Source organism: Aspergillus thermomutatus (assembly GCF_002237265.1).
Source record: "Aspergillus thermomutatus strain HMR AF 39 chromosome Unknown NODE_251, whole genome shotgun sequence".
Taxonomy (NCBI): Eukaryota; Fungi; Ascomycota; class Eurotiomycetes; order Eurotiales; family Aspergillaceae; genus Aspergillus; species Aspergillus thermomutatus.
Genome location: NW_020798301.1, coordinates 1 through 14,649, shown reverse-complemented (window position 1 = coordinate 14,649; position 14,649 = coordinate 1). Strand labels below are relative to the sequence as shown.

At 55.5% G+C, this 14,649-nt stretch overlaps 5 protein-coding genes across 5 annotated transcripts; 4 read left to right on the top strand and 1 right to left on the bottom strand.

The window, feature by feature from the left end:
- Window positions 1–658: 658 nt before the first annotated feature.
- Window positions 659–2,178, top strand: CDV56_102036 (glycoside hydrolase family 76 protein; the record flags this gene model as incomplete). Its single annotated transcript, XM_026755655.1, has 3 exons — window positions 659–755; window positions 834–1,528; window positions 1,597–2,178. The coding sequence occupies 3 exons, from the start codon at window positions 659–661 to the stop codon at window positions 2,176–2,178; spliced, it is 1,374 nt and encodes a 457-aa protein (XP_026611092.1).
- Window positions 2,179–3,731: 1,553 nt separating this feature from the next.
- Window positions 3,732–7,228, top strand: ireA (bifunctional endoribonuclease/protein kinase IRE1; the record flags this gene model as incomplete). Its single annotated transcript, XM_026754956.1, has 2 exons — window positions 3,732–6,715; window positions 6,772–7,228. 2 exons carry the CDS (start codon window positions 3,732–3,734, stop codon window positions 7,226–7,228), a joined length of 3,441 nt encoding a protein of 1,146 aa, XP_026611091.1.
- A 733-nt stretch (window positions 7,229–7,961) lies between these two features.
- CDV56_100739 (uncharacterized protein) lies at window positions 7,962–11,139 on the top strand (the record flags this gene model as incomplete). Its single annotated transcript, XM_026754358.1, has 2 exons — window positions 7,962–8,206; window positions 8,292–11,139. The coding sequence occupies 2 exons, from the start codon at window positions 7,962–7,964 to the stop codon at window positions 11,137–11,139; spliced, it is 3,093 nt and encodes a 1,030-aa protein (XP_026611090.1).
- Window positions 11,140–12,009: 870 nt separating this feature from the next.
- Window positions 12,010–13,596, top strand: CDV56_100334 (cytochrome P450; the record flags this gene model as incomplete). Its single annotated transcript, XM_026753953.1, has 2 exons — window positions 12,010–13,126; window positions 13,181–13,596. The coding sequence occupies 2 exons, from the start codon at window positions 12,010–12,012 to the stop codon at window positions 13,594–13,596; spliced, it is 1,533 nt and encodes a 510-aa protein (XP_026611089.1).
- Window positions 13,597–13,666: 70 nt separating this feature from the next.
- On the bottom strand, window positions 13,667–14,647 carry CDV56_100001 (branched-chain amino acid aminotransferase; the record flags this gene model as incomplete). Its single annotated transcript, XM_026753620.1, has 1 exon — window positions 13,667–14,647. The coding sequence occupies one exon, from the start codon at window positions 14,645–14,647 to the stop codon at window positions 13,667–13,669; it is 981 nt and encodes a 326-aa protein (XP_026611088.1).
- Window positions 14,648–14,649: the final 2 nt, after the last annotated feature.

Here is a 14,649-nt window from a genome sequence, read left to right as displayed (position 1 = left end):
ACTGTAAAAGTAGATACTACTACTACTACTCCTCCCATGTCGTCTAACGAGCTGCTACCCGAAGGGTGGTGTCGCAGTTAATTCCCTTCCCTGCATTCAGCGAATCAAGCACTGATTTACAATTAATCCCGTCTTCGTGCTGACATTGACAATCATAATAACTATCTACCGTCCGTAACTTCACTAATAATCAATCCTTCAATCCGTCCACCCTCCGACCACCTGCGCTCAGTTCACTTTTTCTTTCTCCCATCTTTCCTTCCAACCTCTCTGCGTTGTCAACTTCTGTGAGGAATTGTCTTTCTCCCGCGTTTGTATGCTCCTCCATCTCTTGTGCCTGTGATTGTCTCCCCTCCCTCTTTCCTCGGTCGCCGAACTCTGTACCTTTTTTTATTTTTTATTTTATTTTATTTTATTTTTTGGCTCCGCAGTGACGTCGCGTGTCTTTGACTTCAGGCGTAGGTACTCTTTAGTACTTAGTACTAGTCTACCTACCTTACCTACCTTCTCCGGACATTCCTCGCATCTTCACCTGACCTGCCCCTCTCGCGATTCTTGCGCTTGCTTGCCGGCGCCTCATGCGCTCTGATTGACCTCGATTCGATGACCCGATCCTTCCAGTCTCTTGCTGGATTCTAATCCTTTGTGGTCTCCGACAATGAGACTATCGAGTCGGATGTGGACGAGCTTGGTGACCGTCCTCCTTGCCGGTCAAGGAGCGGTTACCGCGCTTGAGCTTGACATTAATGATGTTGGTATGTATATCTGCCCCATCTGCGTCCAGACTTGATATGATCTGTGTCGCAAATTGCTAATCAGTCGGCGGACCGCAGAATCGATCAAGAATGCGGCTGCGACAACAGCCTACAACATGATGAGTAACTACACTGGCAACCAGACGGGCCAGATTCCTGGGAAATTGCCCGATACATGGTGGGAAGGCGGCGCCATGTTCATGACTTTGATACAGTACTGGTACTGGACCGGCGATCCATCTTACAATGAAGTTACCACTCAGGGTATGCTCTGGCAGAAGGGCAACGACGATTACTTTCCTTCGAACTACAGTAACTACCTCGGCAATGATGACCAAGTCTTCTGGGGATTGGCCGCTATGACTGCGGCGGAGCTCAACTACCCCGAGCAAGATGGCCAGCCGTCGTGGGTGTCGCTTGCGCAAGGTGTGTTCAACACCCAGGTGCCGCGCTGGGACACGTCCACCTGTCACGGTGGCCTGCGCTGGCAAATCTCTACCTACCAAGACGGCTACCGGACCAAAAACGCCATCTCGAATGGTGGTCTCTTCCAGCTTGCGGCACGACTTGCGCGGTATACCAACAACGAGACATACTCGCAGTGGGCGGAGAGGATATGGGACTGGTCTGCGACGACCCCGTTGCTCAAGGAGTCGGACTGGACCATCGCCGATACCACAACGACCGAGACTGAGTGCACGGACCATGGGGACCTTCAATGGACCTATAACTATGGCACCTATATCAGTGGTGCCGCTTATATGTATAATTACGTACGTTCCGCACCCTCTAATTCGAGAGCATGTTACAAATTAGGAAGAGCGAACTGACAAGACAATAGACGAATGGAGGCGACAAGTGGAAGAAGGGCCTTGATGGCTTGCTCGGCACCACATTCGCGCGGTTCTTCCCCTTTCAGAATGGCATGGTCATGTCCGAAATTGCCTGTGAGCCGAACATGAAGTGTGACCGTAATCAGGACTGTTTCAAGGGCTTCCTTTCTTCCTGGCTGACTTTTATGACCACCATCGTTCCGTATACGTCGTCCGAGGTCGTCCCAAAGATCCAGCAGTCGGCACTTGCCGCAGCCAAACAGTGTTCCGGCGGGACGAATCAGACCCTATGCGGGCGGCGCTGGCATCAAGACACCTTTGATGGAACGAGTTCATTAGAGGAGCAGATGAGCGCTTTGAGCGTTTTTTCATCCTCGATGATTGCGCACAAGATGCAGGCTCAGGCGCCATTGACCGCGGAAACTGGAGGTACGAGTAAGAGTAACGCGAGCGCGGGTACAGGAACAGAGCAAGCTGCCCCTCAACCGCAACCAGTCACAACGGGCGATCGTGCTGGTGCGGGAATCGTGACCGTGATCTTCCTTGGGGGCTGGATCGCAGCCGTGACCTGGATGGTCTACGGGAAATAAGAATGTCCAGCGATCCGCTTCCATGTTACGCCATCATGATCTGTATATATCTGTGGATGTCCGGCATCTGAGACGGAGAGCACATGGACCCGCGTCCCGCCTTCATTTCGCGCTCTTTTGTGCCACGGTTGCATGTTACTATTTGTATTCTAGTGGGCTTGTATGACCTCTGATCTAGGCTTCGTTGTGTTAGGAGCTGAGGCGTCTGGAGCAGCAAAATATCTTGACCGTTTTAATTCTTCTTTGATCATGGCTTCTTTTCAATAATGAATACTATATCAGCGTCTTGTCCGGGGCAGGATGTCTAATAAATATATCTTCTATTGGTCTTTGCAGACACTTGACCAGGCCAACTTTGTGATGCAATGCTAATGAGACTTGATGATGAAAATTTCCTGTCTGCAGGAAAAATCGTTGTCAGACATAGAAACACCACCTATTCAGGCTATGCTGGCAATCATGAACACCTATCTATCTACCTCCTGAATTGCGGTTGAAGAGTGACAATTTCATGTGAATTAGGCTGATTCATTCCTCAAGAACTCCAGTACAGTATCATTACCGCCGAGGGGGCTATGTTTCACCTTTCGGCCAATCAGCATTGATTACTAGGTCCATGCTCCACTCACACCTTATATATATTGTATTGTAAGGTAACCAGGAGTTCTCCTGCTAGGCTGCTCGAGACTTCAAGATATATTTTCACAGAGAAAATACTTGACACAGACGGGAGTAAGCCCTGAATAAAAGTTGCTTGAGCAGGTCCAAGGTCCGTGGGAGTGAGTTGCAACCACAGGACCATTAATAATCGCTATTTAAATTGACAGCGGGCTGTGTAAGCACGGAGAATGTGCGACAATATCCGTTGACCGGCGCCAGTCGAGACTCGCCCTTGCACACGACTCAGCCCTTTTGGGGGTTGCATCGTCTTCTTTCGTCTTCCATCGGTGTCACAAGAAATATACTAGCTACCTTACGTACGTATTAATATTGCGAATTCTTGGTGTGAAATGGCCTATGATATTTGTCTGCCTCGCGTTACCTGAGTACTTTAGTGCCCCTGACTCCCCCCTTTGTCCATTCATTATTCTTTCTGGTCGAATCCTCGCTACGCGATTTGGCTTCGCACACTCGCACTTTTTGATCAGTCCGTTCAATCTTACATCGTACGCCATACTTTGCTTCTCTTTCTTCTCCTCCCAAAGAGGCTCAGTTGCTCAAGTACGAGGAGAATAAACCTTTATATAGTCGATCCTCCAGTCTTCTCCGTCGTGGCCAGATCGCCCTTTGTCCCCCTCCACCCAACTAGTATCGCATCACTATTGGTTCCTGAACGTTTGAATCGTCCCGTTTTAGTACCACGGCGCCCCCTCCGCACTCTCCGTCCGAACCACACATTCCACACTTCTTTCACCGGCTTCGCTTCTCGTCATCCTTTCGTGATCTTCTCCCTTTTCCCTTCGAGAACTGCCTGATGAAATCCTCGTCCTCATCATACAGTGATTGATTATTTGCAAAGCCTCATCGTTTTGCCAACGTTGTAGCTTTTCACCATGCGGTGGCGGCTGCCTGGCGCCCGTACGACCCTCCCCGCCAGCGTCGCCCTTCTTCTGCTCCCTATTCTTGTTGCTCCGCAGCAGCTGCAGGAACATCATGACCTCCCCTCGACCGTGTCCGTTCCGCTCCCTCCGACACGACGTTCTTTCGACCATGACCCCCTTTCCACAATTAACGTGAAATCCAACGATGCGAGCGCCCTAGCAACCATGGCTCTGGCGGGCTCCGGCCGCGCCGTTCGAGCCCATCCTGCCCAGGCCAGCAGTTCGTCTGCCGGCCTGGCACCGCAGCTTCACGCGCGGTCTCTGCAGGATTGGGAGGTTGAGGACTTTGTCCTATTGGCGACCGTCGACGGTTCCATTCACGCGCGCGATCGCAAGACCGGCACAGCCCGCTGGGCCCTGGAGGTCCCGAGCAGTCCGATGGTCGAGAGCATCTACCATCGAGCCAACCGGTCGAGCTTCGATCGGGCTCAGCCCGAAGATGATTTCATTTGGATTGTCGAGCCGAGTCAAGACGGCAGCTTGTATATATATAGTCCCGGTCCGGATGCGGGGCTGCAGAAGTTGGGGTTGACCGTCAAGGAATTGGTGGAGCAGACTCCCTACTCGGGGACCGACCCGGCCGTTACCTACACGGCTCGGAAGGAGACAACGCTATATACCGTGGATGCGCGGACTGGAAATATTCTGCGAGTTTTCAGCTCCAGGGGTCCTATCACCTCTGGGCACGAGTGCCGCAAGGTCGACGGTTTTGACCTGGAAGCGGAGGAGTGTGATACACCTTCCGGCACCCTGGTACTTGGTCGTGTTGAGTATGCTGTAGCGATACAAAATACAGAGACTGGTGATCCGATCTGCACATTGAAGTACTCCGAATGGACGGCCAACAATCGCGACATGGATCTTCAGAGCCAGTACTTCCGGACGATGGATCAGAGTCACATTTACAGCATGCATGACGGAGTGGTGTTGGGATTCGATCACTCACGAATGGACCGTCCTCGTTACACTCAGCGTTTTTCGTCTCCTGTGGTTCGTGTCTTCGATGTCGCGCGCCCCGTCAACGTCGAATCGCCCGAGGCAGCCACTCCGCTTGTGCTTCTTTCGCAGCCTCTGCAGCCGCCTGATCCCGACTACGGCTCGTTGGATGACAGAGATGCAAGGGTGTTCGTTGATTGCACTGAGGCGGGCGGTTGGTTTGCAATGTCTGAGGAGACTTACCCTCTTGTTACAGGACGGGCCAAAATGGCTCAGTGCTACGAGAAAGATTACCTACGGCACGGCCAGGCCCTCACAAGCTTGTCGACTAGTCAACAGCGCGATGCGCTGGCGGGAGTTCACTCGCTGAATGGTCCCCGGATTATCCGCAATATCCCTAGTATCTCGGGGTCATCACCCCTAGAGCTAGCTAATGATACTCCTCGAGAATTAATGCGCAGTCCCTCCGAACTGGCGCTGCCACCTGCCCTGCGGCACAGTACAATTATCCGAAAAGGCTGGGATAACGCTGTTGATATCTTCGTGACCCTCCTACTGTTGTTCTTTGGCGCCTTCATCTACTTCAATTCCCACAACATACAGGAACTCGCCAAACAGAAACTGGACGTCAAGAACATTATCGCTTCCTACGCTCAGCCTCCACTGTCGACTCCCTCCACTCCTGTTGTCGGAACCACTCATTTCAAGCGTGATAACAGCCCAAGCAGACCAATATCGAACCTCACGGTCGAGGTTGAGGTGCCTGAAGAGCAACAAGGTGGCGATGCGACCCCAAAGCCGAAGCGAGATCGCAGTATCGTTGGCCCTGATTCCACTCCTCGAGTGAAAATTCGAGAACCTCCCCGTGGCCACGACAGTGACGACGATGTTGATGAACTGGACCAGGCAGGATCATCCGAGAAGCCTAAAAGGAAAGCCCGCCGAGGTAGACGGGGAGGCAAGAATCATAGACGCGGAAAGAAACCTGACTCGGAAGGTGAATCAAAGGATCAGGCGGACCGAGTCGTGGACGAACTGAACAGCCTGCAGCCTCAGTCCCGCCTGGAGCCCGACGTCCAATTAGTGAGGACCGTGTCCAACGAGGTTGTCGAAATGGACGGTGTTGTTCAGATTGGCCGACTCAAGGTGTTCAGCGACGTTGTTCTCGGCCATGGCAGCCACGGAACGGTCGTGTACCGCGGATCCTTTGATGGCCGGGATGTTGCGATCAAACGCATGTTGGTTGAGTTCTATGACATCGCGTCTCATGAAGTCGGACTATTGCAGGAGAGTGACGATCATAACAACGTCATTCGCTATTTCTGTCGCGAGCAAGCCGCCGGTTTCTTTTACATCGCTCTGGAGCTGTGTCCGGCGTCTCTCCAGGACTTGGTTGAACGTCCCGGTGATTACCCCCAGCTGGTTCAGGGTGGCCTGGATATGCCAGATATCCTGCGTCAGATCATTGCTGGTGTTCGGTACCTGCATTCTCTCAAGATTGTGCACCGAGACTTGAAGCCGCAGAATATCCTTGTGGCTATGCCTCGAGGACGCACAGGCTCGCGGTCTCTGCGACTGCTCATCTCTGATTTTGGTCTATGCAAGAAGCTTGACGATAATCAGAGCTCGTTCCGAGCAACCACAGCGCATGCCGCAGGTACGTCTGGTTGGCGAGCTCCGGAATTACTGGTAGACGACGACAACCGTTCGGCGATCCAAGGCGGCGAGTCTCAGCATACCGAGTCATCTGAACCAGCGGTGGTGGATCCACAAACCAACAGACGAGCAACTCGCGCCATCGACATCTTCTCCCTGGGTTGTGTTTTCTATTACGTGTTGACGCGGGGTAGCCACCCCTTCGACAAGAACGGGAAGTTCATGCGGGAGGCGAATATTGTCAAGGGCAACTTCAACCTGGACGAACTCCAGCGCCTAGGCGATTACGCCTTTGAAGCAGACGACCTGATTCGATCAATGTTGTCTCTTGACCCTCGCAAACGGTTAGCTCTTCTTTCTCTTCTCCAGACGTCCGCATGCACTTACTGACTCTCCCCAGACCCGATGCCAGTGCCGTTCTGATGCATCCTTTCTTCTGGAACCCGTCCGACCGTCTCAGCTTCCTCTGCGACGTATCGGATCATTTTGAGTTTGAGCCACGGGACCCTCCTTCGGACGCCCTTTTGTGTCTCGAATCCGTGGCTTGTCGTGTGATGGGCCCTGAGATGGATTTCCTACGCCTTCTGCCCAAGGATTTCAAGGACAACCTCGGCAAGCAGCGCAAGTACACGGGCTCGAAGATGTTGGACCTTCTCCGGGCGCTACGTAACAAGCGCAATCATTACAACGACATGCCGGCACATCTCAAGGCACACATTGGCGGCTTGCCAGAGGGGTACCTGAATTTTTGGACCGTTCGGTTTCCCAGTCTTTTGATGAGCTGCCACTCGGTCATTGTAGAGTTGCGCTTGACCAGGATTGACCGGTTCAAGCGATATTTTACCCCGGTTGAGTAGATTGGGTCTTTTGGACGATTTTGGATTATTTGATATATACTTCACATTTACTGAATATATAGAACTCGTTGTTCATCATGATTGCATACTTTAGGGGGACATGGCATGGTGGCAGCAGCCTCGCGTGCGGTTTGCTTCCACGGAGACCTGTCACAAAGCCACTGATCAATGATGGACCCAAATCTCCAGAGGAGTACTAGTATCAATCACTACATGATGTCCGTCTCTGACAGCATTCGACACCTGTCACATTTCTGTAGAGGGTAAAACCCTGTAGTAGTTAGTTAAATTCTGGTAAATTTAGGTGGCTGGTGCAGACAGTGGAGCCAACCAGACTATGCGACACCATGGCGGTACCTTTTAAAGTGGCCCATTTCAGTCGCGCGTGGGTGACCGCGACGGGTTTCTCCATGTGTCTCTACTCTCATCGCTGTCTCTTCCACCAGACACAATCCTTTGTGTTGCTCATTCTTTCAATTATTGAATATTCTCTAACCTCTCCATTGTGTTACTCTTACTCCCTACATGTTCATCGTCTCAGCTTTTGAGCAATTTGATTGATCCCCCACTTCTGCACTTTACAACACCGACGGAAAATCTTCACATCGCCGCTTTCCGACTCTTCGCTATCTCGAAAATCTACGGAGCACCTGACCTACTGTGCTCGCATTATTATGATACTCTGTGATACTGCTGCATAGCGACTTCCATCTCCATACACCTGTTCCCCGGTATGGTTTTCCTACGTCTTACGGTCAAGGTCTACCCTCGCGAACAGACCCAGTCCTCTTCGTCCTTTTCGATCCGCTCGTTCCTGGGTGACCGTGACCGCGATGCTTCGAGTCAGGGCTCCTCTGGACCGACGGCGGGGAAGCCGGCTTCCTTCCTGTTGGTCCTGGAGAACCCCGAGGAGGTGACGCTCGGTGGATTGGCGGGCATGATCCGGGAGAAGTGGGCGAAGCTGCGGCCGGGTGCTGAGTGAGTTCCCTCCGTCCTGCCGGATTGAATTTGGAAGGGGGGAGGTATGGTGTTGTTGAGCTGCGCTTACGGATACCGCGACTAGGCCTCTGGAGATCAAGAAACTTGTCGACGACGAGCACGACTCCGACGATCTCGATGCCGAGTTGACCGTCGCCGATGTGTTTGTGGATAATGGCCGGGCCCGCACCGATGGCGCCGACCAGCGCGGAACGGTCCGTGTGATTCAGAAACCGGCGCCCTATGCACCTGTCCGGTTCCCCTCCGTGACGCAGGACTGGGATGCCGCTGCGCAGGACTTTGAGCGCCAGATCAAGATCAAGAAGGAGGCGGTGCAGGCGAGTCTGCGCAAGATTCCCACTATCCTCGAGGAGTCTCAGTCGTTTTCAGAACGCGATACATCCACTGACCAGGTGAATGGGGGCGCTGCGCCTGCGGACGATCGCGAGCGTCGCAGGGACATGCCGCTTTCCTCGGTGGAGCATGATGAGATCCCCATGTCGCCTCCGCGGTGGGGTGAGTCGCCTGTGCACGAGAAGGACTCGCAGGATCCGCAGAGTAGTACTGTTGTGGCTACGCCACAGCACAAGCGCATGGAGAGTCAGGAGCTGGGGGAGTCGCCTTCACCGGAACGAGAACGGACCCCGACGCCCAAGGCGTTGACATCTCCCGCAAAACGCGGCTCGGTCTCGAAACAGGTGCCTGCCAATCGGTCGATCTCGCAGTTTGTCTCGGAGCCGGACTTTCCCTCGTCGAATCAAACGGAGCGCGAGCGCAGCGGGTCGGAGTCGCCCTTGAGTCCGAGACAAGCACCGTCTCAGCTGGAACGCGAGCCGGGTGAGGAGGAGGAAGAAGAAACTGATGATTTGGACAAGGATGGAGATGTGGCGATGGATGATGGCGATGTTGCGGCGACGGAGGAAGTACACCCTGAGGCCGAAGCCACCAGTCCCAAGGAGACGGACGAACCGATGGTGAATGGAAGCAAAGAGAGTTCCTCTAGGGGAGAGATGCCCGCGCTTCGACAACGCAAGAGAAAGCAGAGCTTGGAGGCAGAAGAGCGCAACAAGAAGCCTCGTTTGGAGCCCAGCAGCCCTGGATCGTCGGACAAGGAGAACAAGCCGAGCCAGGACCTGTCCGAGCCAGCTGTCAGCAGCCCGTCCGCTCGAAGACATGAGAGGGCACCGTCGTTCTCTGGCATCGGCCGACGGTCGAGTCTCTCCGAGAAACCCACCGAGGCTGCGAAACCCGGTCTCGGGCTGGGTATCACGAAGAGCCCCCCTGGCAAACAGTCGGTGATGCTTCCGTTGTCCCAGGAGTCGACCGGGTCGGTATCAGCCACTCCCCTCTTTTCCAGCAGAGCGCCTACGATCCGCCGTGCATCGTTGGTGGAGAACGATGCCACACCGTCCAAGCAGACTCCTGCTCTGGACCGAGTGAAGCACCTGCATTCGGCTTTGCGGAAGGATTCGCCTGCCGACAAGTCCGCGCAACGCCGGTCTGTGTCTTTTGCCGAGGAAGACGACGTAGTCATTACGGCCTCGACCCCGATTCCCAAGTCGACTCCGCAGACCAACGCCAAGGGCAAGGGGACACCAGGTTCTGCTGCCTCGTCCGGAAAGAAGTCATCGACACCGAGCAAGATGGTGTTCCCTACCGGTGTTCCTCCAGAACGGGTGGAACAGTTGATGCGAGAAGCGAATCAGAAATTCGAAAAGCAGAACAAGGACAGGGAAGAAGTCGAGGAGATGATTAGAGTTGCCAAGGAGCAAAATAGGGATCCGGCGTACCTGCGCAGTCTGGAAGAGCTACTGGCCAAACTGGAACGGGTCCAGAAACTTGAGAAGCGAAACCGCAGCAGCGAGAGAGACAGGCTCGAGCGAGCTCGCGCTGAGCTGAGAGAGAAGCGGAAAGAAATTGCCAAAATGGAGGCAGATATGAGTGCTTCTTCGCAGGATGGCAAGCAACTGAAGGCGGATTTGTCAAAGACTAACGGGAATGCAAGCACACCAAAGGCCGATACCGCATCAAAAGCGAAGGGCAGTGCGAAGAAGTCGACACCAGCTGCTGAACGGAACGGCTCCCCGAAAAAGGCAGCGGAAGTAAAGAAGGGAACAGAGCCATCTACTACTTCTCCAACTGCCGAACGCAAAGGCTCGACTAAGAAGGTAGCGGAGGCCAAGAAGGGACCGGATTCGACTGCTACTCCTACAGCGGCCAAGTCCCGCACGACAGAAGAGGAACCGAAGGGCACTCCGAACGAACCACCAGAGAGCTCCGCTGAGGACGCCAAGCTGCCTCCTGTGACGAAGATCCAGCGCGGCGACCTCCCCAAGGCCAAGGCAAATGGCACGAAGAAACCTTCCCCCTCCGAGCCAGTAGACGTGTCCTCCTCCTCCTCCTCCTCCTCCTCCTCCGAAGAATCCTCCGAGCACTCCGAATCCGAAAACGAGGATGACGACGAGACCGACGCTGAGGCCGACACCCAGACCGGCAGCAGCGACAAACCCGCCAAGAGCAAGGCCGACCTCCTCCGCCGCGGCAGCGCAACCCCTTCGTCGCAAGGCAACGCGCGGTCCCCCGCACCGTCGCAGTCGGCATCGCAATCCTGGGGTCAACCGATCAACGGGACGCGCAGCCGGGCCACGCTCAAGACGCTGCTCGTCGACAAGAAGAAAGAGTCGGCGGAAAAGGCGCAGCAAGCGAAGAAGAAGGTCGTCGGCGCGCCGAAACGGCCGCGGAATATCTTCTCGCCTCCGTCGGACGACGATACCGATGAGAGCGAGTCGAGCTCCAGCTCCAGCTCCAGTTCGAGTGAGAGCGAGAGCGACAAGGACAGTGACAGCGATAACGAGAGCCATAGCAGTGCGGATGATGGAGATATCATGTCTAGTGGGACAGTGGGGAAACTGCGCGCCGCGCGAAAGAAGTAATCTAGGGCCTTGTAGATGGTCTGGCTGATTTTCTTTCATTTAGCCTGTCGTGCGTTCAAGCATACTCTGTATTCATTTCGATGTGTTGTCTGGTAGGCTACAGGTTGGTTTCATATGTATCGGACGGGTATTGCTGGAAGCATTCATTCTTAGGTTACTATCTACTATGTGCTTTCCTCGCCACAGTGATCATTTTGTACAGTAGACTTGTGATGACGAGTCCACATCACGCTGGCGCTGTACCGACTCTCATAAAGCCAACTTTAGAACAACGAGACGTCCAGATAGCCGGATCTCTGGGCTACCAGACTGACAAATTCATCTCGATATCCCGACCGGCGGAGAACCTGACATACTCCGTACAGTCTGAGTATACATAACCATGCGCCCAACCCATGCGTGGGTGAGAGGGCGATTCGAGGTTGATGGACTGAGAGGGGAAACGCGAGTAATTGCAGGATATGCAGATTCCACACGTGAATCTTGCGAGTCAGAGGACGTCTAGACTTATAGATGGAATACCAAGAATAGCCGGATACTTTGAAGGATGATCTATTGTTGACTCGGCCTCATGAATAGACAGCCAATACAAGCTGAATCTGGTCTGTCAGCCCAGTATGACGTTCAGCTGCATACTCAGGCAGACGAATAACGGCGTATCGGCCTCATCTTGGACCGATCCAGACAAGAGTACTGCCAGTCTGACAGGTCGTTGGGTTGGGATTTTTGTGTCTGCCTTCTGGTCGGGGGGATTGTTGGCCCGGTTGAGGTGAGTGAGTCACGGGTTACGGGTTGTTGAATCGAGCACGACTTATTTATAGTCATCGGTTTACCCACTTGTCCGAGGGAACAAATGTTGGCCATCACAAAATGAGTTCCCAATACTCCCTCTCCCTCATCGCAGGGACGATAGCTGTCTTCCTCTACACCCTCACGGTGCTCCACCGCAAATGGAGGCAGCATCGCTTCGCCCGGGAGCACAACTGCCAACCACCCCCGCGTATCCCCTCCAAAGACCCCTTCTTCGGGCTGGATCGCACCTATACCACTATCAAAAATGTCAAGGAGCACAAATTCCTGGAGCGCGGGCTGGCCCGTTTCAACGAACTTGGCCACACCATGACGGCCACTCGGCTCTCTGAAACGATCATCCTCACCCGCGACCCCCAGAACATCAAGACCATCCTTTCTCTGCGCTTCAAGGACTACGGACTGGGCTCGCGGATCCATACTTTCGGTCCCCTGCTCGGCCATGGCATCTTCACCACCGACGGCGAGCACTGGGCGCAATCGCGCGCCATGATCCGGCCCAACTTTGTGCGCGACCAGGTCGCCCACCTCGGCATATTCGAGGCGCTGATGGCCGATCTGATCGATCTGATCCCCGGCGACGGCAGCACCGTCGACCTCCAGGACCTGTTCTTCAGCTACACCATCGACTCGGCGACGGAGTTCCTTTTCGGGCAGAGCGTGCAGAGCCTGAAGAAGCGCCGCTCGGGCGGCCGCGACGCAGGGGTCGAGGACGACTTCGCCAGCGCGTTCAACTACGCGCAGCATGCGATCGCCATGCGGATGCGGCTGGGTGCGCTGACCAGGTTCTACCGCGACCGCAAGGCGGAGCGGTGCAATCGCATCTGCCACGCGCTGGTGGAGCAGTTTGTCGACAGGGCGCTCGAGGTGCGGGCCCAGGGACTTGACGAGAAGACCCTCGAGGACGGCGACGGCGAGAAGAAACAGCGGTACCTGTTCCTGCACGGCCTGGCGCAGCAGACTGGGGACCGGCGCCGCATCCGCGATGAGCTCATGAATGTGCTCCTTGCCGGTCGGGACACGACGGCCTCGCTGCTGAGTAACCTGTTCTTCATGCTGGCCAAGCACCCGCGCATCTGGGCCAAGCTGCGCGAGGAGGTGGCCTTTTTGAACGGTCGGCCGCCGACGTACGAGCAGCTGCGGAATCTGACGTATCTCAAGTATTGCCTGAACGAATGTACGTGCTGATTTGATTTAACCCCCCCTTTGTCAAATGATGCTAACTGACCAGCCCTTCGGATGCACCCCGTCGTCCCGGGAAACGCCCGCTTCGCCAACACCGACACCGTCCTCCCCGTAGGCGGCGGACCGGACGGCCAATCCCCCGTCTTCGTCCCCAAGGGCGCAATCGTCACGTACAGCGTGTGGTCGATGCACCGCCGCGAGGACTTTTATGGCCCCGATGCAAACGAGTTCCGTCCGGAGCGCTGGGCGGATCTTCGGCCCGGATGGGAGTATCTCCCCTTCAACGGGGGCCCGCGCATCTGCGTGGGACAGCAGTATGCGCTTACGGAGGCAGGGTACGTGACGGTCCGGCTGGCGCAGCGGTTTGCGGTGCTGGAGAGTCGGGATCCGGGGCCGTGGGAGGAGAGTCTGACCCTGACCTTGTGTTCGAGGAATGGGACCCGAGTGAGTCTGAGGAATTAGCTGTATATCTCTTCTCTTTGTATACATATGTTTATATGGTTATTATGCCGGAAAGTACGGCCATAGCTAGCTATGGAACATTAATCCCCTCAAGATCCTTCTCCTCATGGGCCGTTGCTCCCTCGAGCCATGCCGCGGGGGGAGCCTGGTCAACGATACAATTCCACCCAAACTTATCCTCGATCTTACCGGCCTGGATGCCCTTGAGGGTCTGCAACAGCTTCACACAGACCTCGCCGCCACTCTGCCCATCCTCGCCGCAGTCAAAGGTAAACTTATCCCCGCGCGACCGCATACTGATGCTCCGGATGGGCACCAGCGCCGCCGCCGTGCCCGCGGCAATCACCTCGCTAAATTCCTGAATCTCCTCATACGCGATGCGTCGCTTCTCGACCGCAAACCCAAACACCCGCTCCCCAATCTCACACACCGACCGCGCCGTCACCGAATCAATCACATTCTTACTATCCGGCTGCACAAGCGTCACCCCGTCCCCGTCCCTGCGCACCCCGATAAACGCCGACGTCGAGAACTCGTCGATCTCCGAGCGCGTCCGGCTATCGAGGTGCAGCGTGATGCCGAACCCCTCGGCGTGCGCGCGCGCACTGTGCCGCAGCACAGGCGCATAGTTGCCCCCGACCTTGGCGGCCCCGGTCCCCTCGGGCGCGGCGCGGTCAAAGTCCTCGAGGATCAGGGCGTCGACCGCGTGCACGCCGTGGTACACGCCGGTCGGCATCACGAAGACCACAAAGGTGTACGCGTCCGGCGGGGAGAGGCCCAGCTGCGCGGAGGAGCCGAAGAGCAGGGGGCGGATGTACATGGCGGCGCCGGTCTCGTGGGGCGGGACGAACTCGGCGTTGGCGGCGACGGCCAGCCTGACGCATTCGACGAAGAGGTCTTCGGGGACGGGGGGCATGGAGACGAACTCGGCGGAGCGGCGGAGGCGGGCGGCGTTGCGGTCGGGGCGGAAGATGGAGATTTGGCCTGTGGGGTGGCGGAAGGCTTTGAGGCCTTCGTAGGCCTGCTGGCCGTAGTTGAGGCCGGGGGCCATGC